This window comes from Schistocerca gregaria, chromosome 2 (assembly GCF_023897955.1).
Source record: "Schistocerca gregaria isolate iqSchGreg1 chromosome 2, iqSchGreg1.2, whole genome shotgun sequence".
NCBI classification, from domain to species: Eukaryota; Metazoa; Arthropoda; class Insecta; order Orthoptera; family Acrididae; genus Schistocerca; species Schistocerca gregaria.
The window spans coordinates 600,228,506-600,249,579 of NC_064921.1; the positions used below are offsets into that span (position 1 = coordinate 600,228,506).

Here is a 21,074-nt window from a genome sequence, read left to right on the forward strand (position 1 = left end):
TTTTTAGGAAGGATTCTGCCATGTGGGTGCCCATGGCTGTACCCCGGATTTGTTTGTAGGTATGCCTTCAAAAGAGAAGTAATTGTGGGTGAGGATATAGTTGGTCATGGCGACAAGGACGGAGGTTGTTTAGGAAAGGTAGTGTTCAATAGCGGTAAGGCCATGGGCATTAGGAATGCTAGATTACAGGGAGATGGCATCAATAGTGATGAGCAAGGCACCATGTGGTAAAGGGACAGGAATTGTGGAGAGTCTGTGGAGGAAATAGATGGTATCTTTTGTATAGGAGGGTAGGTTCCAGGTAATAGGTTGAAGGTGTTGGTATATGAGAGCAGAAATTCTCTCAGTGGGAACACAGTAACTGACCACAATGGGGTGTCCTGGGTGGTTAGGCTTCCTAACTTGAGGAATCATACGATGGGCCTAAGGATTTGAGTGTGACTGGAGATCCTGCTGGATTTCCAATATGGGGTCACTGTGGCAAGGTTTGTAGGTCGAAGTATCTGACAGCTGGCAAAGTCCTTCGACCAAGTAATCCTTGTGGTTCAAAACAACAAAGGTGGAGCCTTTGTCCACAGGTAGGATTACAAGGTTGGGATCAGTTTTTATATTGTTGACAGCAGTTCTTGCTGTGGATATAAGGTTAGTAGCACGTTGAGGGATTTGGGGAATGATGGTGAGGCAAGGTTTGAGGTTAAGAAATTCTGGAAAGTTAACAGGGGGTGATTTGGGGCAGCGGGGGTACATCACAGTTGCATGAAGGAGTGAAATGAGTTATGCATGGTTCAATATTATGTTAATGTAATGCTGATGTTGAATTTCTCTTTTGTATTTATATGAACTTAAATTTTAGCACTTAACAGAACTCTCTAAATTTCATATAAATTTACAATCATTAATTTACCAATATGACAAAATAATTTACCAGTATGGGTGAAGACACTAGATACAAAGGTAAATAACTACGCATACATACACATAACTTGAAACAGCTACTTTGTTTACATTTATGAGAGTTTGTCCTTTTCCACTATATCTCTGCAGAGATTGAAAGGTAATTTTTGTTTTAGTTTACCTAGCTTTTGATGCCAATAATGATATCTTCTTCAGAACCTATAAATTAACCCATATGGACATATATTAAACATTGAAATACATCATCAATCTAATGATTTCACAATAAGAAAAATCATGACATTTACAAAATGTACATTATTTTGAGGGCCAAACATTGGCCATGCCACAGAATAAAAGTAATACAGAACAAAGACACATAATCATAAGATTATGTCTGTGTATACTAAAAAACGTAGACGGAGCTACGCCAGGGCAGGAATAAGGGTCACACATAAGCAACAAGAAAACTAAGTATTGCGAGCAGTTCCACGGTGAGGCTCGTAAAGCGGCCAAGCGCACGCGTGAATGCACGCATAAGCGCACACTTTAGAGATAAGCTTTCTCAAAATTACTTGGTGCAACTTAAATTGTGAACAAAATGTGACAGGAAACAGTCTTGCAAATGGATAAATGCCTACCTATGGTACAGCACATTAAACAATTTTCTTAAGAACTAGCTACTAAGCTAAACCAAAAAAACACCTTTGCATTCAAATATTAAAATAAGAGGGCAAAACCCCACTACAGCAAATAATAGATTAGTACGGGAGACACAGGTGTGTGAAGTATGAACATAAAACAGGTAAATTAATAAACACATTTACAACTGGTGTCATTAGCAGTATAATACAAAATACAGGGTGTTACAAAAAGGTACTGCCAAACTTTCAGGAAACATTCCTTAAAAAAAAAAAAAAAAAAAAAAAAAAAAAAAAAAAAAAAAAAAAAAAAAAAAAAAAAAAAAGGTTGTGTGTACATGTGTCCGGGAACGCTTACTTTCCATGTTAGAGCTCATTTTATTACTTCTCTTCAAATCACATTAATCATGGAACGGAAACACATAGCAACAGAACATACCAGCGTGACTTCAAATACTCTGTTACAGGAAATGTTCAAAACCTCCTGCGTTAGCGAGGATAGATGCATCCACCCTCCGTCGCATGGAATCCCTGATGCGCTGATGCAGCCCTGGAGAATGGTGTATTGTATCACAGCCGTCCACAATACGAGCACGAAGAGTCTCTACATTTGGTACCGGGATTGCATAGACAAGAGCTTTCAAATGCTACCATAAATGAAGTCAAGAGGGTTGAGGTCAGGAGAGCGTGGATGTCGTACTTGTAAAGGCACATGTTCTAGCAGCACAGGTCGAGTATTCCGTATGAAATCATGATAACGTGCTCCACTGAGCGTAGGTGGAAGAACATGGGGCCCAATCAAGACATCACAACAATGCCTCCCCAAATGTTCACAGAAAATCTGTGTTGATGACGTGATTGCACAATTGCGTGCGGATTCTCGTCTGCCCACACATGTTGATTGTGAAACTTTACAATTTCATCAGGTTGGAATTAAGCTTCATTCATAAAGAGAACATTTGCAATGACATGAGGATTGACACATTGTTGGATGAACCATTCGCAGAAGTGTACCCGTGGAGGCCAATCAGCTGCTGATAGTGCCTGCACATGCTGGGAATGGTACGGAAACAACTGGTTCTCCCGAAGCACACTCCATACAGTGACGTGGTCAACGTTACCTTGTACAGCAGCAACTTCTCTGACGCTGACATTAGAGTTATTGTCAACTGCACGAATTGCCTCGTCCATTGCAGGTATCCTCGTCGTTCTAGGCTTCCCCAGTCGCGAGTCATAGGCTGGAATGTTCCGTGCTCCCTAAGATGCAGATCAATTGCTTCGAACGTCTTCCTGTCAGGACACCTTTGTTCTGGAAATCTGTCTCGATGCAAACGTACCGCGCCACGGCTATTGCCCCATGCTAATCCATACATCAAATGGGCATCTGCCAACTCCGCATTTGTAAACAGTGCACTGACTGCAAAACCATGTTTGTGATGAACACTAACCTGTTGATGCTACGTACTGATGTGCTTTATGCTAGTACCGTAGAGCAACGAGTCGCATGTCAACACAAGCACTGAACTCAACATTACCTTCCTTCAATTGGCTGAATCGAGGAAGTACATTACATAGTGACGAAACTAAAATGAGCTCTAACATGGAAATTAAGCGTTTCCGGACAGATGTCCATATAACATCTTTTCTTTATTTGTGTGTGAGGAATGTATCCTGAACGTTTGGCTGTACCTTTTTGTAACACCTTGTATATGGAGACACACTAAATAAATGCACTATAATGAAGGAGTAAAGCAGACAGGAAACACCATCGGCCATTCGAAGTGGGCCGTGGGTCAACTCCACTGGAGTAAATGTTGAAATCCTCCAGAATATTTTCTATTTTTTTGGTTGCAGCTGATCATTAAGTAAATTCTCTCTATCAATAGTAAGATGTTTAAAAATTTACAATTCTTCAAGGGTGTCTAACTTACATCCTCTGACTTCATTATGCAAATGTTCAATATCTTTTAGAGGTTTGGGAGCATGGGCCATTTGGACAAGACGGTCAGCAAATGTAGATCCTTGTGTTCCATCACCACTTTAGGTCAGCAGATGCTCTTTAAACCTAACAGACAGCGCCCTTCCTCCCTATAAAGGGAACTGATATGTATTTCGTTGCCTGGTCTTGATTGTGGGTACCTGACCTGGAAAGGGTGGTAATCCTCCTTCGCGGATTTTGCTAAACAACTGCCCTACTATACTGATCTGTAAATTGTGTGGTGAAAGTGGAATGGAAAGGACTCGATGGATACTCGAGTGAAAGAAGGCTATTTTAGGGGCCTGATGATGTTTGAAGTTGTCAGAATAGGTTGCTTTTCGAAAAATGTTATTGGCAATAAAATAGATTTCAACATTTTCAAAAGCAACCTATTCCGACATATCCCAGCTGATTCCACCCATCCCCAGGCCCATAAAATGGCCATCTTTCAATCGAGTATCCCTCGAGCCCTTTCCATTCCGCTTTCGCCAGACAATTTACAGAACAAACTAAAGGCCCTCGAAAACATCGCTCAGTATAATGGATATAATCCCAGTATAGTGAGACAGTTGTTTAACAAAAAAACACAAAGGAAGACTACCAACCATTCTAGGTCAGGTACCAACAATCAAGACCAGACAATGAAATACATATCAGTTTCCTTTAGAGGTAATGTATCCTACAAGGTAGGTCGTTGATTAAAAAACCTAGGGCGTAAAGTTTCTTACTCTACCACTGACAACCTCAAAAAGAATTTAGTCCATTCTCTTGAAAAGGTACTGATAAACCATCCCTGTCCCTGTTATTACATTGGCCAGAGAGGAAGGGTTCTGTCTGTTATGTTTAAAGAGCATCTGCTGACTAAAAGCGGTGATGGAACACTAGGATCTACATTTGCTGAACACCTTGTCCGAATGGTCCATGCTCCCAAGCCTCTAAAATATATAGAACTTTTGCATGATGAAGCCAAAGGATGTAAGTTAGACACCCTTGAAGAATTGTAAATTTTTAAACATCGTACTATTGATAGAAAAAATTTACTTAATGATCAGCTGCAACTAAAAAATATAAATTATTTCGAAGGATTTCAACCTTTACTCCAGTGGAGTTGACCCATCGCCCACTTCGAATGGTCGATGGTGTTTCCTATCTGCTTTGCCCCTTTATTATAGTGTGTTTGTTTAGTATGTTTCCCTATACTTGTATTATATTGGTAATGACACCAGTTGCAAAGGTGGTTCTTAATTTGCCTGTTTTATGTTCAAGATATTTCATGCTTCTCACATCTGTGTCTCCCATACTAATTTATTAGTTACTGTAGTGGGGTTTCGCCCTTTTATTTTAATATTTTAATGAAAAGTTTTTTGCCCTAGCTTCGTAGCTAGTTCTTAAGAAAATTGTTTAATGTACTGTACCATAGGTAGGCATTTGTCCACTTTCAGGACTGTTTCCCGACACATTTTGTTTACAATTTACATTGTGCCAAGTAATTTTGAGAAAGCTTATCTCTAGCGGATGCGCGTGCATTCGCGCATGCGCTTGGCCGCTGGCCGAGCCTGCAGAACTGCTTGCGATGCTTAGTTTCCTTGTTGCTTACGTGTGACCCTTATTCCTGGCTCTACGTTTTCATTATTGTTTTTAGTATTGACGTATATAATCTTATGATTATGCATCTTTATTCTGTATTAGTTTTATCATGTGACATGGCCAATGTCTGCCTCTAAAAATAATTTAGTTTTTGTAAGTATCACAATTTTTCTTATTGTGAAATCATTAGATTGATGATGTATTTCAATGTTTAATATAGGTCCGTATGGGTTAATTTATAGATTCTGAAGAAGATACTATTATTGTCATCAAAACCTAGGTACACTAAAAGAAAAAAAATACCTTGCCAATGAAGGCTGAATTACTTACTGTGCTGCATTATGTTAAAGATTTATTTCTCCAGAGAAGCAATGTACTGTACAAACCAATAAAAACAATAATGGAACTATCTTCCTTGCCTGTACTGCCGGCTAAGTTTCAGCAGTCTGGATCTTACTTCACTTGCACTCTCCTTTTTTGCAATTTTTTGACCAGCCAAGAATGCCCCATTGGATTCATTTATAAGCTTCCTTGTAACTGGATGGAATAATACAATATTTTGTCTCAGGTGATGTAACTTTACTTCCGTAGTCTGTACTTTTCTTTCTGAAAGAAAAGAAAACAAATGTTAAAATATTGCACACCAAAATTTATAGGCGGTATGTTTTGCCACTAAATGTTCAAACACTAATTTATAAATTTGCATTTCACTTGAATCTGAGGAGCGAGAAAGCAGTTTTAAGAAAATTTTTGTGCTATAACTGAATATCTACACGTGTACAAATGATGTGGAACAAGTCTGCTGTATTACATAACAATACTAAAATCTCAACAGTTACATTTTCATCAAAAATGATTTTTTATTTCATTTTAATAACTGTCAGATTTCTTGACCACACTTTATTTCTTCCAAAAATTGCCTTTGAAAATGATGAAACGATAATACACGCAAGGCCAAATTCTTGGTTAAAAATGTTGACAAGATACGATGTATCTATTGAACAATTTTCTATGGCAAATAGTATTGTCTTTAAGTGACAGAATATCGAAATGCAATAGGCGATTTCAGAAATAATAAAAAGTGTGCTCAAGACCTCAAAGTTACTGAAGTGCATCCAAACAACCATTTGATCCCAAAGCATTTTCACACAAATTGTATCAGATTTCTTTATTGGTGGTCTTGCCTGCTGTACGAGAAGATATTTACACTCACACTAAACAACAGATGTTAATGTTGAACAAAACTTAAGAGACTGTTTGACAGTTGTCAAAAGTATTATCCTACCTGCTTTTTCTCCAGTTGCTACGTAAATGTCTGGTACAGTCTGAAATTTTCTGTGATTAATTGGATGTAAAAAGATAACAATGAAAAAACGCAACAACTCCCTGCTCTTGTTCGGTTTTATGAGTATGTAATTGACAGAGACCTTTGGGGGGGTTGGTTGATTGATTGAGGGTCAGGGGACTAAAAAGCATGGGTATCAATCCCTCAATCAAGGCGTAGTTCATCTGGAATTAGTGACATCAGTGAAGTATGTTTCCTCATAATGAAATCACATAGGAGCAGTAAGATGGAGGCACTTAAGTCAATACTGATGTCTGAGCCGAGAATACATTTATGGAGATGTGTATGGAGTGGGCTAGTACATATGTCAGAACAGACGAGACATCTCTCAGCTCTCATCCAATAGCTAGGAAGGGCCCGTCCATCTGACTCCTGCCAGCGTGATGGTGGGTGAAGACAGTTGTGAAGCAAAGAATGTCCTATCAGTTTATTCAGAACAGTAAAAGTGAGAAGGCTAAAAATGTACTGGACATCAAGCGGACAGTCAATAATAAAAATGAGAGGGGAGAAAGAGGAAAGGTAGCAAGTTGGTGCCTCAGGGATTCTGCATGAAATGGGAGTCGCCCTATCCCCATCCATGCCAATCCTGCTCCAGTGCAGTCAAGGGACCAAAGAGTACCCAATCTTCAACACAGTGCTACCTCTAAAATAGAAAATAAGGTGTGACACAAAATGAGACTAACTGTGTCTAAAAGCAATTACAACAGAGTAAGAGAGGGATGAAAGAGTGACCTGATCAATGAGGTGGGGTCTGAGGCCTCCAGACCCAGCAAGAGAGACTCAATTTCAACCATCTTGTCCCTATCCTGAAGGTAGCTTGAACTGTTACATCTGCAAATAAAAACCAGCTTCATGGAGAAAACTCAGAATCAGTTCAACCACCCAGGGATTGTCTGCCAGTATTTAAGGCAAAGAATTCATGAGGGGGCCACAAGAATGGGGCATTCCACCAGGATATCAGCTATTGTCTGTAAGGCTCCACATATACAATGTGGAGGTTGCTCATTATATAAAATAAAACTATGGGTTACCCTTGATATGACAACTGCAGAGGCAAGGGTTGGTTGGTTTATTAGGAGGACATTAGCCAACTAGATGTCATTCCATTTCTGAGTAGAGGTCTTATTTGCACCCAACAAATGTGCACATGGAACTGGCAAAGTCAACGGGATGACTGTTGGCCAGTTCATTCACTGGAAGAGCTACAACTTGGGACTTTGACACCAAGTACCTCGCAAGCAGTCAGTTTAAATGGTTCAAATGGCTCTGAGCACTATGGGACTTAACATCTATGGTCATCAGTCCCCTGGAACTTAGAACTACTTAAACCTAACTAACCTAAGGACAACACGCAATACCCTGCCATCACGAGGCAGACACACAGTCAGTATGACTCCAAGTACTGTGCAGTAAGTTCAGTGAAAAGGTCATGAACAGCAACTCCCTCAGAGTGATAAGATTAACACTGTTCAGCAGTTTGAAAACTGCTCATTCAGTCACTAAATATTAAACCACAGTTAAGGAAGGCATGTTCAATAAAGTGGAAGGCTCTGTTAACGGCTATCAGTATCACCGTAATAACACTGTATGGTCCTAGTGATGAATGGTATTCCTGACTGGCAGAGGATGTAAAAACATATCCCAACTTATTCACAGTTTTAGAGCTGTCAGTGTAAAGTATGGTTAGCACCCTGAAACTCCTGAACATAACAGATGACGAAAGGTCATGGAGGCGACAGACTTTAGGACCTTGAAAGAGATTGGTCCTAATTTGTAGCTTGGACACAAACAACGTGGAGAGAGGGTGCACACGAAAACACAGTGAGCACATTCCAGGCAGAAAAAGAGGTAGAAATCCTGGCAGAGGGCTGTATGGCAGATTCCAACTGATAATTCCAATTAGGGGTGGGTATCAGAAGGTAGATACTCCTTGTATGCGAAAAGAATTGGATACATTGGATAATCAAGCAATTGTCGAATGAAGGCTGCATAGGGGACCAAGAGTTGGTACTGTTGGAGCCTAAGAGGTAAGGGCAGTGCTTCGGCAAGGAGATTGTCTATGGGTCTAGTCCAGAAGGTGCCAGTATCTAGAGCTCCACAATGATGAACTGGATCTAATAATTTCAAAGTTGTGGGAACTAAAGAGCCTTAAACCTGGTGACCACAGTCCAGTTAGAATGAAACGAGGAACCAGTAAATATGGGAAAAGAGTACCACGAAGTGTGAGCAATGATACAGTGAGCATTAAGCTGCTTCATGCAGCTACTCTTCAGTTGATGAGTAAAGAGCAGCCAAGTCAGCTTTTTATCAAAAATTCCCAAAAATGGGACTCTGCAACAACTTCCAAGTACTGGGATCCCAATGAGAGATCGGTGTCAGGATGACCTGTACCACCATGCCGAATGTATGACTGGCAAGAGAACTGGAAACACTGGGAAAGTGTCTGCACAGAGACATATTGCATAGCATCTTGGAGCTGACATTTGGTCCCAGTTACTGATGGGTTAGGCAGCAAATGCTAAAAGTCATCTAAGTAAACCACAAGGGTGACCTGTGGTCTTCTGGTTATCCTCTTGGACCCATTGAGAGCCAACTGAAGTGAGCCCTGAAAGCCCTAGTCATGGAGGGTAAGTAAAACGTGATGACAATATGTGGTGTAGTATGCCTTATGTAGTAAAAAACTGCAATGAGGTGTTGCAGTTTCACAAAGGATTGCTGTTGCCAACTGGACCACATGGTCAGTTGTGGATTACCTGTATCTCTCCTAGAAAGAACACCGATAGGGAGACAAAATGCCCCAAAACTCAAGAACCCGCATAATGTGTGAGCAACAATCCTTTCAAGCACTTTGTGGAGCATGATGGTGAAGCTAATCAGTCAGTAGCTGTTGAGAGATGCTGTATTTTTGCCTGGACCAAGAACTGGGGTGACTATACTAGTTCCCCACTGTGAAGTGACAACACTTGCAAGCCAAATAAAAGTGAAGAACCTGGGTAGAAGTAACATTCAGGTGTTGGGACATTTTGTGCCAAGGGACTTAAGGAGTTCCTGATCAGTAAAAGGTTCTTCATATGATTCAGTTTTGGGGAAGGAGTATGTGCTAAATATGGGGGGGGGGGGGGGGTATTGTAAAGAAGGTCACAAGGTGTTCAGCAAAACTGACACATCCATACGAAGATCATCCTGAAGGGCGAGATCCAGAATCATAGGCAGCCCAGAAGACTATGTAGCTTGGCTGACACCAGGGATGAAGTAGTATACATCTTCAAGGAGGAGACAGTGTTCACAGCATTTCTTCTTACCATGTTTATTTAAAGAGCAAGCTTTAGCAGAAAGCTGCTTAAAACTGATAAGACTGGTCTGCGAAGGACGTTGTTTCAAAGGTTGCTGGCCTCTTCAGTGATCCTGAACAGCTATTACAATGTCTTTGCCCCATGATGGCAGAGGCCAGGGACCTAAGAGGAATACCAGTACCAGCGGCATGGGTCGTCATGTCTGAGCCATCTAGCACAGTTTCATTAATGCAATCTCATAGAATGGCCAAAGGTAAAAGCAAAGGCATGCAGCTACCACTTGGCTCTTCAAAAGACCCAATTTGGTAGTGACTCTGTCCAGCAACAACAAGGAAGTGACAGGCTATGAAACTTCCTGGAAGATTAAAACTATGCCGAGACTCTTGAAGTTAGGACCTTTGCATTTCACGGGTGAATGCTGTACTGATTGAGTTATCCAAGCACATTTCGTGACCCATCCTCACAGCTTTACTTTCACCAGTACCTCATCTCCTACCTTCCAAGCTTCACAGAAACTCTGCTGTGATCCTTGCGAAACTAGCACTCCCGGAAGAAAGGATATTGTGGAAACATGGCTTAGCCACAACCTGGGAAATCTTTCCAGAATTAAATTTTCACTCTACAGCAGAGTGTGAATCAGTATGAAATTTTCTGATAGATTAAAACTGTGTGCCGACCGTGATTCAAACTCAGGACCTTTGCCTTCCATGGGAAAGTGCTCTACCAACTGAGCTACCCAAGCGAGACTCACTGCTCAACCTCACAGTTTTATTTCTGCCAGTACCTGTTCTCCTACCTTCCAAGCTTCACAGAAGCTCTCTTGCAAAGGTCCTAAATTCGAATCTTGGTCCTCCATAGAATTTTAATCTGCCAGGAAGTTTCATATTAGTGCACACTCTGCTGCAGAGTGATTGGTTGGTTTAAAGGAGGGGAGGTGGGACCAAACTGCGAGGTCATCGGTCCCTTGTTCATGGTAAAATAATTACACAAGGGAAAGAAGAAAAGAAAGGAGATTTACAGCACAATAACAGGAGAACGGAAGAACCAGAAGAACGACAGAAGGACAACCAACACTACTATGGACAAAACAGGAAACGAAAACCACAGGGAGAAGCTAGAAAAAGGTAGAAAGGATAAAACAAGACAGCAGACGAGCGTGGCTGGCCGACCATGAGAATAAAAAGGAAAAGCCAGCTACTCTGCGGCACATTAAAACATCCATCCTACAAGCATTGGAGAGGAGAACACAAAGGGACAAAGGACATGCACGGAAACGTATACAGAATGATAAAACCCACAGTCACATATAAAACTTAAAACTAAATTAGCCGATGAGGTGTTGTCAGCTAAAATTAATGGCAATGAATCCAATAACTGAAGAGTCTGTCACAGGGCAGCCAAAGGAGGACAGCTCACCAAGATATGGGCCACTGTCAGCTGGGCGCTGCACTGACATTGAGGTGGGTCATCACAGTGCAGGAGGTAGCAATGTGTCACTCAAGCATGACCAATATGGAGCCAACAGAGAACCACGGAGTCCCTGCCAGAGGCACGCATTGAGGTCTTCCACACATTCACAGTCTCCTTAAGGGCACACAGTTTGTTGTGCGTACTAAGGTTACACCATTCTGTCTCCGAAAGCCGCAAAACCTTGCGGCAAGTACTGAACGCAGGCCAGTTGCAGAAAAGCCAATCTCCACAAGCGGTTTGTGCGTAGCCTGTTTGGCCAGCCTGTTGACAAGTTTTTTGCCTGGGATTTTGATGTGACCTGGGATCCAGACAAAAACTACTCAACGACTGGACCATTCCACGGCATAGATGGACTCCTGGATGGTTGCTCCCATTGGGTGACTAGGGTAGCACTGGTCGATAGCTTGTAGGCTGCTCAACGAGTCAGTACACAAAAGTTATGCCTCCCCAGGGCATGAACGAATGTGCTCAAGAACATGAGATATAGCCACCAGCTCAGCAATGAAACCACTGCAGCCATTGTGTAAGGAATGCTGTTCAATTAGTCTTCCATGGACATACGTGAAGCTGACATTATTATCAGTCATCGAGCTGTCGGTGTAAGCCACTTCACAGCCTCGGTACATGTCAAGAATCGAAAGAAAGTGGCGGGGGAGAGACACGGGGTTAACTGAGTCCTTACAGACAGGTGAAAGTTCCAGGCGAAGCTGCGGGCTAGGGGTATGCCATCGAGGTGGATGGACCTCAAGTATATGTGGTAAAAGCAAGGACTCTAGTTCGGAAAGAAGGGATCGGACACTAACAGTAATTAGTAGTCCTCACCTGGGCCGCTGATGCAGGAGATGAAATGCAGAGAGGGGGTGGGGGGAAAGAAGACGGTAATTTGGATGTGCAGGAGAACTGCAAACATGTGCACCGTAACTGGCCAGCAGTTGTGCATGCCTCACCTGCAATAGAAGGACTCCAGCCTCCACCAGGACACTGGTCACTGAACTCGTCCTAAAAGCTCCTGTTGTTAGGCGAATGCAACAGTGGTGCACTGGGTCAAGTAAAGGCAATGCTGAGGGCGCCGCCGAACCATAAACCACACTCCCATAGTCAAGGCAGGATTGGACAAGGGCTTTGTAGAGGTGCAGCAGCGAAGAGTGATCTGCATCCTAGTTGCTGTTGCTCAGGCAACAGAGGGCATTGAGATGCTGCCAGCACTTCCACTTAAGCTGACTAAGATGAGGAACTCAAGTCAATTGGATGACGAAAACCAGAATACCAGTCATGTCTACACTACAGTGAATGGATCATTAAGGTAAAGTTTTGGTTCCGGATGAACACTACGACACCAACAGAAGTGCATAACACAAGACTTTGTGGCTGAAATCTGGAAACCGTGCACTAGAGCCCATGACTGCGCCTTGTGGATGGCTCCCTGTAGGCACCGCTCAGCAACACTAGTACTGGTGGAGCAGTACGAAATACACAGACAGAGAAGGTGAGACGGACAGCCCTACAGCTGCTGCTAGACCATTAATGGCCATTAAAAATAGAGATACACTCAATACAGAGCCCTGCAGGATCCCATTCTCCTGGACATGGGGGAACTATGGGAGGCACCAATTTGGACACGAAAAGTACGAAGTGACAGGAAATTTTGGATAGAAATCAGGAGCAGACCTCAGAGACCAAACTTGTATAAAGTGGCAAGGATATGACGTCGCTAGGTCGTGTCATAAGCTTTTCATAAATAAAAAAAATAAAAAAAGGACGGCAACCAGGTGTTGCATCTGGAAAAGACTGATGGGGTGGCAGACTCGAGGGACACAAGAATGTTAGTGGTAGAGCAACCCTGGTAGAAGCTAGTAGGCCACGTGAGGACCCAACCCAACTGCGAACACACCGTACATTCCAGCAGCTTACAAAGAACGTTGGTGAGGCTGATGGGCCGATAGCTATCCACATCAAGCAGGTTTTTACTGCATTTGAGCGCGGGAATGATGGTGCTCTCCCACCACTGCGATGGAAAGATGGTGGGGGGGGGGGGGTGGTTAGGAGAGAGCGTCGGGGGGGGGGGGAGGAGGTTAGGGAGAGCGTCGGGGGAGGGGGGAGGTTAGAGAGAGCGTCGGGGGAGGGGGGAGGTTAGAGAGAGCGTCGGGGGAGGGGGGAGGTTAGAGAGAGCGTCGGGGGAGGGGGGAGGTTAGAGAGAGCGTCGGGGGAGGGGGGAGGTTAGAGAGAGCGTCGGGGGAGGGGGGAGGTTAGAGAGAGCGGGGGGGAGGTTAGAGAGAGCGGGGGGGAGGTTAGAGAGAGCGGGGGGGGGGTTAGAGAGAGCGGGGGGGAGGTTAGAGAGAGCGGGGGGGAGGTTAGAGAGAGCGGGGGGGAGGTTAGAGAGAGCGGGGGGGAGGTTAGAGAGAGCGGGGGGGAGGTTAGAGAGAGCGGGGGGGAGGTTAGAGAGAGCGGGGGGGAGGTTAGAGAGAGCGGGGGGGAGGTTAGAGAGAGCGGGGGGGAGGTTAGAGAGAGCGGGGGGGAGGTTAGAGAGAGCGGGGGGGGAGGTTAGAGAGAGCGGGGGGGGAGGTTAGAGAGAGCGGGGGGGAGGTTAGAGAGAGCGGGGGGGAGGTTAGAGAGAGCGGGGGGGAGGTTAGAGAGAGCGGGGGGGAGGTTAGAGAGAGCGGGGGGGAGGTTAGAGAGAGCGGGGGGGAGGTTAGAGAGAGCGGGGGGGAGGTTAGAGAGAGCGGGGGGGAGGTTAGAGAGAGCGGGGGGGAGGTTAGAGAGAGCGGGGGGGAGGTTAGAGAGAGCGGGGGGGAGGTTAGAGAGAGCGGGGGGGAGGTTAGAGAGAGCGGGGGGGAGGTTAGAGAGAGCGGGGGGGAGGTTAGAGAGAGCGGGGGGGAGGTTAGAGAGAGCGGGGGGGAGGTTAGAGAGAGCGGGGGGGAGGTTAGAGAGAGCGGGGGGGAGGTTAGAGAGAGCGGGGGGGAGGTTAGAGAGAGCGGGGGGGAGGTTAGAGAGAGCGGGGGGGAGGTTAGAGAGAGCGGGGGGGAGGTTAGAGAGAGCGGGGGGGAGGTTAGAGAGAGCGGGGGGGAGGTTAGAGAGAGCGGGGGGGAGGTTAGAGAGAGCGGGGGGGAGGTTAGAGAGAGCGGGGGGGAGGTTAGAGAGAGCGGGGGGGAGGTTAGAGAGAGCGGGGGGGAGGTTAGAGAGAGCGGGGGGGAGGTTAGAGAGAGCGGGGGGGAGGTTAGAGAGAGCGGGGGGGAGGTTAGAGAGAGCGGGGGGGAGGTTAGAGAGAGCGGGGGGGAGGTTAGAGAGAGCGGGGGGGAGGTTAGAGAGAGCGGGGGGGAGGTTAGAGAGAGCGGGGGGGGAGGTTAGAGAGAGCGGGGGGGAGGTTAGAGAGAGCGGGGGGGAGGTTAGAGAGAGCGGGGGGGAGGTTAGAGAGAGCGGGGGGGAGGTTAGAGAGAGCGGGGGGGAGGTTAGAGAGAGCGGGGGGGAGGTTAGAGAGAGCGGGGGGGAGGTTAGAGAGAGCGGGGGGGAGGTTAGAGAGAGCGGGGGGGAGGTTAGAGAGAGCGGGGGGGAGGTTAGAGAGAGCGGGGGGGAGGTTAGAGAGAGCGGGGGGGAGGTTAGAGAGAGCGGGGGGGAGGTTAGAGAGAGCGGGGGGGGGGGGAGGTGAGGTTAGAGTGGGGGCTGGTGGTGACTAGTGGCTGGGATGGAGGTGATGGGTTAACCAGCTAGGATTGCAGGGGATTCAAATGGCTCTGAGCACTATGGGACTTAACTTCTTAGGTCATCACACACATCTCTGCCCGAGACAGGGTTCGAACTTGCAAACATAGTGGTCACGAGGTTCCAGACTGTAGCGCTTAGAAGCGCATGGTCACTCTGGCCGGCAGACTGCAAGAGGGAGGGGTGGCATATATAGGGGCTCGCACAATTGTGGTGGCTGGAGGGAAATGGTTGGGTTGGGTTGTTTGGGGGAAGAGACCAGAGAGCGAGGTCATTGGTCTCATCGGATGAGGGATGGACGGGGAAGGAAGTCAGTTGTGCCTTTTCAAAGGAATCATCCCGCCATTTGCCTGGAGCAATTTAGGGAAATCACGGGAAACCTAAATCAGGATGGCCGGACGCAGGATTGAACAGTCGTCCTCCCGAAAGCGAGTAAGTGTGCTAGCCACTGCGCCACCTCGCTTGGTAGGGAAATGGTACTCGCTGTAGCTGATTAGTAGAATTGAAATGGTAGGGCGTGACACAATAGAGGAAGAGGAAACAGCCAGATGTGGGGACAGTGGGAAATCGGAGACTGACACTGAAGCTGATTATGTGTTTTAAGTTTGGTTCGATCTTGCATTTCTCGATGGCACACTGGACACTTCCCTGTCAGCTGCTAGCCACCTGCCCCCATTTCTTTTCCGTGCCTCACCCAACACTAGCACCACCAAAGACACAGTGTGTGTGACAAAAAATAGCACTGGCACTGTCGTTCCAGCCAGCACCATGTAGGTGCATAAATATGCATGTGTCTGTACGCATGGGTGTGCATGTACTTCACTCTGGCTCATCAAAGGTTAATTCAGGAAGCTAGCAGATTTTCCTTCCTTTGTGTGTGCCTATTGACAAGGACACTTCTTTTCGGTGAGTGGTCTTCTTTCACCCAGAATTATTTACAATGCCAAAGAAGGTTTTTTACAAACCTCTTGTGGCGGTTTAAGGTGTCGCTGACAGAGGTCACTAGTGAAATCACTTGTGCATCCTATCTTACAATATTGCCCTTGTGCGTGGGATGTACCTGAGGCATGATTAACAGAGGTTTTTGCATGCATTCAAAGAAGGGCACCATGGCTCATCACAATTTCATTTGACTCACGGTAGAGCATCACAAGAAACTCTGAGAAACCTGAATTGGTAGACTCATTAAGATAGCAGTCAATCTCTCATGAAAGCATACTTGCAAAGTTTCAGGAACAACTATGACGTGAAATATTTAGAAATTGCTTCATTAAGTGAGTAGATGCAGAACAATTCATGTTACAGAATATGTGTATGTAAGTGGTGTGGTATATTCATCCATAAAGTTTCAATTCTTGAGAATATTTTTGTAGATTCAATGACAAAATAAAAATACCCTCAAGAACTGTAAAGTTATAGGACCCTAGATGAATACACTAAGCAGATTCAGAAGGATGTAGATTGCAGCAAGTACTGGGAGATGAAGCTTGCACAGGATAGAGTAGCATGGAGAGCTGCATTAAACCAGTCTCAGGACTGAAGACCACAACAACAACAGGACAATATAGCCACACAAATGATGAAAATGTTTCAAGACTTTTTTCACTCCCGGTGTATATGGGAGAGTCTGCATAGTAACTATGATGGTTGCACGAGTTGACAACTATCAGCAAAATGTGTTCATTCGACTCGACGGTTGTGAGCAGGTAGTGTTTGAGCAAAGAGTATCAACATCGTCACATCACATATTGCAATGAAGCAACATCTCTACATAAAGTGTTCCAGATGTTACTGGAAAATGTTCTGGTGAAGAGAAAACTGTGTGGAAATTTGGTCCTGCATACCTTGGCTCCTGAACAAAAGCAATGTGTAGACACCTGCCACAACTTGATGGAAGCGCAAAATGCAGACAAATCTTATGTGCAAAAAATCATCAGGGATGACTGGGGTTTAGCGTTATCAACACAAACCTTCCAAAACTGACAAAGTGGAGAACTTCATTAAGAGTCAATGCTTTGATGACATAGCTGACATTCAAACCAATGCCATATGTGACTAACAACATCTCAATGCAGCACTTTTCTGACAGTTTCATGTGGTTGTATGAAATTTGTGTGTTGCACTCAATTATGGGGAGACTATGTAGAACACCTAAAACATTAACACCGTCACCTTAACATTCTTCTGTTCTTTTATTAATGTATTGACTGAATATGTAAATAGCACAGTAGTTTAAATTTAATTAAATGAATATACAGTAATAGTCTTTGTACTTCTAATGACAAATGTATTACTACAACATAAGTTAATATCTGACTTTTACACTACACTGGACACTAGTTTTTAATTTAAAAAATCATTTTACAGAATAGATGGATTTGGTAGAAGGAAAAAATCAGATTTAAGGTTTGCTTTGCCAGCTATCAGACTTTTATGTTGTTGCATTTACAAGACATTCACGATAGTCCATATCTTCTGTGGAGATAAAAAAGTTGAAAATGGACAGTTAATTTAAATATAATACAGTGAACTGAATAAATAAAAGTAATGTCTACTGGATACCTTATGTTCCAACAGTGAAGTGATTTCTAATTACAGATTAAACAAAAACACAAAATTTAGGATACTCTTCAATGGAGTAGTAGTAGTAGTAGTAGTAGTAGTTGTAGTTCACAACAGAAAGTTCTTTATTTCAGTCTCAAACTAACACATTTAAGGTGCTCTGGTATATTATTGTATACACGTGTATCCTTGTATCAGACTTCTTTCTGCACTGATGTTTGCCCCTTTTACAAAAAGGAAATACTGGTTACGAAAGAGCATGCTAATAAATATACACCGAAGAGCCAAAGAAACTGGTACACCTGCCAAATATTGTTTAGGGCCCCACGAGCATGCAGAAGTGCTGCAACATGACGTGGCATGGACTCAACTAATGTCTGAAGCAGTGGTAGAGGGAAATGACACCATGAATCCTGCAGGGCTGTCCATAAATCCAAAGAGCACAAAGCAGCGGAGATCTCTTCTGAACAACATGTTGCAAGCCATTCCAGATATGCTCAATAGTGTTCATGTTTGGGGAGTTTGGCGGCCAGTGGAAGTGTTAAACTCAAAAGAATGTTCCTGGAGCCACTCTGTAGCAATTAGGGACGTGTGGAGTGTCACATCGTCCTGCTGGAATTTCCAAGTCTGTCTGAATGCACAATGGACATGAATAGATGCAGGTGATCAGATAGGAGGCTTCCGTATGTGTCACCTGTCAGAGTCTTAACTAAATGTATTAGAGGTCCAGTATCACTCCAACTGCATATGCATCACACCATTACAGAGCCTAGACTATCTTCAATAGTCCCCTGCTAACATGCAATGTCCATGGATTCACGAGGTTCTCCCCATACCCAGACATGCCCATCTGTTTGATAAAATTTGAAACGAGACTCGTCCAACAAGGCAACATGTTACCAGCCATCAACAGTCCAGTGACGGGGCTGACGGGCCCAGCCGAGGCGTAAAGCTTTGTGCCGTGTAATCGTCATGGGTACACAAGTGGGCCTTTGGCTCTGAAAGCCAATAATGATGATGTTTCATTGAATGGTTTGCAAGTTGACACTTGCTGATGGCCCAGCACTGAAATCTGCAGAAATTTGTGGAGGGGTTGCAATTCTGTCACAGTGAAAGATTCTCTTCAGTTGTAGTTGGTCCTGTACTTACACAATCTTTTTCTGGTCACTGCAATGTCAGATTTGATGTTTTACCAGATTCCTGGTAGTCACAGTACACTCACGAAATGATCATACGGAAAAATCCTCACTTCATCAATACCTCGAAGATGATCTGTCACATCGCTCATGCACTGACTAACATCATGTTCAAACTCACTTAAATCTTGATAACCTGCCATTGTAGCAGCTGTCACAAATGTAACAACTGCACCAGACACTTGTTATCTTATATAGGTGTTGCCAACCACAGCACCATATACTGCCTGTTTACATATCCTTCTGCCTGAATACACATGCCTACACCAGTTTCTTTGGCACTTCAGAATATATTAAGTACTTGTCACAACACCCAGTTTTTTAAAGCAATTTCTGCAGGCTGTTCTACAATGGGGCCAGATATAATTTATTTTAACATGCTTCTGTATTCTGATAACACTATCCATTTAATTGTCACAGAAAACTATTAGTGAATGGAAATGCACAATAAATGAGTTTCTTCATTTTTAAATTGCCTACAGCAGAAATGATCCTTAACTGCAAATATAGCTGAATCAAGGCACTTCATTACTTCTAGGCAGAGGGTTTCCCAATTGAGCTTGTGATCTCTCTTTAGTGCCTAGAAATTTCATAGTCTCAGAAATATGTTTGTATAGCTTATGGAATTCTACAAGAAGAACTGAACTGTATCACTGAGTCTTCTCATAACTGAGTGATGATCTGTCTGGTACGAACCATCTGTTGACATTTTTGAATATTTTGTTAGGGGCCTTTGGAATAAGGTGCCTGGTACTATATTTTTATTTCTGTACTTTTATCATGAGCAAGGAGTACAAAATTTGTTTCTTTTGCACCTACAAGTGAGAGGTCATTTATGTATATCAGAAACAACAGAGTACTCCTAATCCAACCTTGTGCTCAACATCAGAGTGCTTCAAATTCTTAGAGACTATCTATCATGTTGTTGACACAAAACTGAGCTTTCTGTAATACAGATACGATAAAAACCATTAACCTTCAGCTTCAGAATCTTCTATTCTGTAGTATTAGGATACCATGGTTAAAACAATCAAAAACCTTACCAAATTACAAAATATTCCCAATGGTAACAATTTCCGAGTTATTGGTTCTAGCATACCATTCATCAAGATAAATACAGTCTGTTCAACTGACAGTCCTTGTGGAAATCCAAATTGTTTGCTACTATGTTTTCCTGCACTACACAAGGTACATAAGAAATCGCCTGTACATGGTCATCTTGAATATGTTTGAAAATATTGACAGTAACAAGATGAGTTGGCAATTCTTTATTAACATTTTTCCCTTCTTTTTGTAAAGTGGTCTGACAAAAGCATGTTTAAATCTATCTGCAATACTACCATTGTGACAGGAGTCTTTATACAAGGAACTCCATATACAGTGATCAGACAGAGCATGACTACCTGCCCAATAGCTGGTATGTCCACCTTTGGCAGAGGTAACAGTGACAACACATTTTGGGGGGGGGGGGGGGGGTGCCCCAGGGATCAGTGTTGGGGCCACTCCTGTTCATTATTTATATAAAGGACATGCCCTCTAGTATTACGGGTAACTCTGAAATATTTCTGTTTGCTGATGACACTAGCTTGGTAGTAAATGATATGTGCAACATTGGCTCGGTTTCAAATAGTGCAGTACATCACCTAAGTTCATGGCTTATATTTCTATAAGCCATGAACTTAGGTGATGTACTGCACTATTTGAAACCGAGCCAATGTTGCACATATCATTGATTTTCATAAACTAGGCCTAACACTAAATCACATGTCAACCAGCATGGATTCCAATACATTGATCACGTGAAACTAAAAACTCACACTTTTATGTCACATGACATAGTGAAAGTTTTGAATCAAGGCAGTCAGGTAGATGTCCTCCTTGATTTCTGAAAAGCAGTTGACTCAGTACCACACGTGCCCTTATAGTCAAAAGTTTGATTATAAGGGGTATCGAGAGAAATTTATATCTGGAAGTCCTGAGGACGTTTTGGTATGGAGAACACAGAAGGTTATCTTGGATGGAGAATTATTGTCAGATGCAGAAGTAACTTCAGGTGTGACTCAGGGAAGTGTGTCGGGATCCCTGCTACTCATGTATACTAACGACCTTCAGGACAATGTGTGTTCAAACTTCCAGTGCGCCTCTTTGCTGATGCTACTTTTTAGGGCCTTATATGCTTCCATTGCAAAACCAAATCCACTTTTCTAGATAGTTTAGAATATGGTCTTTCTAATGACCATAGTTTAGAAGAGTTTTGTCCAAACTATTTTTTGAAAAATTTGACTAAAAATACCCATTTTTAGCACTTTTTGAAAAATCGGCAACTTCACCCTCGAGTTGTGAAATAATGGAAAGCAATAGGAGAATTAAATTTTATATTCTAAGACCTTGTGTTGGTGAGTTATGGTGTGC

At 43.6% G+C, this 21,074-nt stretch overlaps 1 protein-coding gene across 2 annotated transcripts in view; it reads right to left on the reverse strand.

The window, feature by feature from the left end:
- LOC126334541 (nuclear pore complex protein Nup85) overlaps positions 1–21,074 on the reverse strand; it is a 124,846-nt gene that overhangs the window by 95,767 nt on the left and 8,005 nt on the right. For both annotated transcript variants that reach the window (XM_049996906.1, XM_049996905.1), the window contains exon 3: positions 5,520–5,706. In XM_049996906.1, coding sequence (XP_049852863.1) covers positions 5,520–5,706 — 187 coding nt within the window. The remainder of the gene's footprint in view (positions 1–5,519; positions 5,707–21,074) is intronic.